The sequence below is a fragment of the Nestor notabilis genome, unplaced genomic scaffold, assembly GCF_000696875.1.
Source record: "Nestor notabilis isolate BGI_N333 unplaced genomic scaffold, ASM69687v1 scaffold7098, whole genome shotgun sequence".
NCBI lineage: Eukaryota > Metazoa > Chordata > Aves > Psittaciformes > Psittacidae > Nestor > Nestor notabilis.
Genome location: NW_009939529.1, coordinates 2,666 through 4,366, shown reverse-complemented (window position 1 = coordinate 4,366; position 1,701 = coordinate 2,666). Strand labels below are relative to the sequence as shown.

General features: G+C 38.1%; 1 protein-coding gene across 1 annotated transcript in view; it reads right to left on the bottom strand.

The window, feature by feature from the left end:
* ZPLD1 (zona pellucida-like domain containing 1) overlaps window positions 1–1,126 on the bottom strand; it is a 13,668-nt gene extending 12,542 nt beyond the window's left edge. The window contains exons 1-2 of the mRNA XM_010019918.1: window positions 1,094–1,126; window positions 258–439 (exon numbers count right to left, since the gene is read on the bottom strand). Of these exons, the coding sequence (XP_010018220.1) occupies window positions 258–439; window positions 1,094–1,126 (215 nt within the window). The remainder of the gene's footprint in view (window positions 1–257; window positions 440–1,093) is intronic.
* Between the last annotated feature and the right edge of the window lie 575 nt (window positions 1,127–1,701).

Sequence of the window (1,701 nt, the reverse complement as noted above, 5' to 3'; positions counted from 1 at the left end):
ACAAATAAACCCACCGGTGTTATCAGCGTTGTTCCCAGACTGAAAGTCAAAAACACAGCACTGCACCAGCTACTAAGATGGAGAAAAATGACTGTTGTAGCTGAACCCAGGACACTCTTACACAGCCAAAAATTACTATGTTGACAATACTGCTATGGCATGAATATATTTAGGTATATGTGCATGTGTCTGCATACACATGGGCTTACACAAACATGGGAATGAAACATATAGATAGAAATAAAAAGCACACTTACGAAGCAAGCTGTGTATTGTTAACCAAGTATTCCAGTGGATAGCTACAGCTAAATTTGTACAGCAGCCCAGGCAAATAGCTGATAATCGTTGGCGGGTCTGGTGTATCAATATAGCCTGAAATATTACCTATCTGTACCACTGAGGTATTTCCATAAGCATTGATACCTCGGGCTGAGGATACCTATTGAGGGAGACAAAAAATTGCTATTATCGGAAAGTTAACTGTGGAACAAAAATTAACTAAGAACACTGATGCTTTGGCCCATAATTCACCCAGAGATACCTTCAGAAAAATCCTTCAAAAATTAATTCAGCTTAATAACGTTCCCTGTTTTTTCTTTTTCACCTCCCCAAAATAATGCATACACACTTCACAAGAAACATCCCTGTTCTTAAAACAGACTTGAGCAGCATTAAGAAAAAAACAACCAAAAAACCTCACATGACTTACTGGGAAAAAAGCTGAAGAAACTTTTCTAGTACAGTTAAAATAGATTAGCTTAAAATGAGTTTCCATATGCAATAAAGCCAATACACAAGAAATGTAATTCATACAAACAATACTCTGTCACTCTTGAGCTTTGTTTTTGGCACATCAAACCCAGTGTACTTTATAAACAGATAGAAGCCAAACAGCTGGACTTCAAGTCTGTGTTTTTGTTTACATTCTACATCTCTAAATCTTAATCATAAACCATGTGCAAAGAAACACTGTCAGAAATGCCAGAGCTGAAAAGTAATACAATCTTAATGCCAATGCAACCTTAATTCAGTCCCTGAATGCCTGCTATCCTGTACTGCTCAGGCTCACAGAGTGAGCTGAGCCAGAAATTACCTGCGGCCCTCCAGAAACTGTCTCAGTAGGCATGTACAGAATAAGGCAAATTAACAGGGCACTGGACTTCCACTGTAACAGTTCTTTTGTATAACTGTATTAGCAAAACAGATGGTTTCAATAGTTTTAGAATCTGCAGTTTCTTAAAAAGACATTTCATTATGCGAGAATCATCCTGACGTGCACATGAGTTTTAACATTTTGCGCTAAGTAGCACAGGAGCTATTTTGATTTCTTTGGCTACAAAAGAAATGGCTACAAGACAGATGCAGCCATGCACTTCACCAGTAGTATGCCTAATTATTTGCTAAATGGCAGGAAAGTGATGAAAATCAAATTTCCTAGGGTCTGTTCCTTGCCTAAAAAAACATAGGCTGGAGTATTATGGTAGTATAGCCAATTACAGCCCTCAGCTTTCTTTAGCTTCATCACCATTCCACCTCCTAAAATTAAAAAGTAGCATCTGCCATATTACAGACAGACCTGGGGTTTACCCGAGTTCTGCCTAAACAGTTGTATTTCCTTTGCTTCTATTAAAAATGAGTTTGAAGATCTTTACTGTGAAACACAGCCAAGGAATACATAAGACTGTATCACTCCAGTGTGGG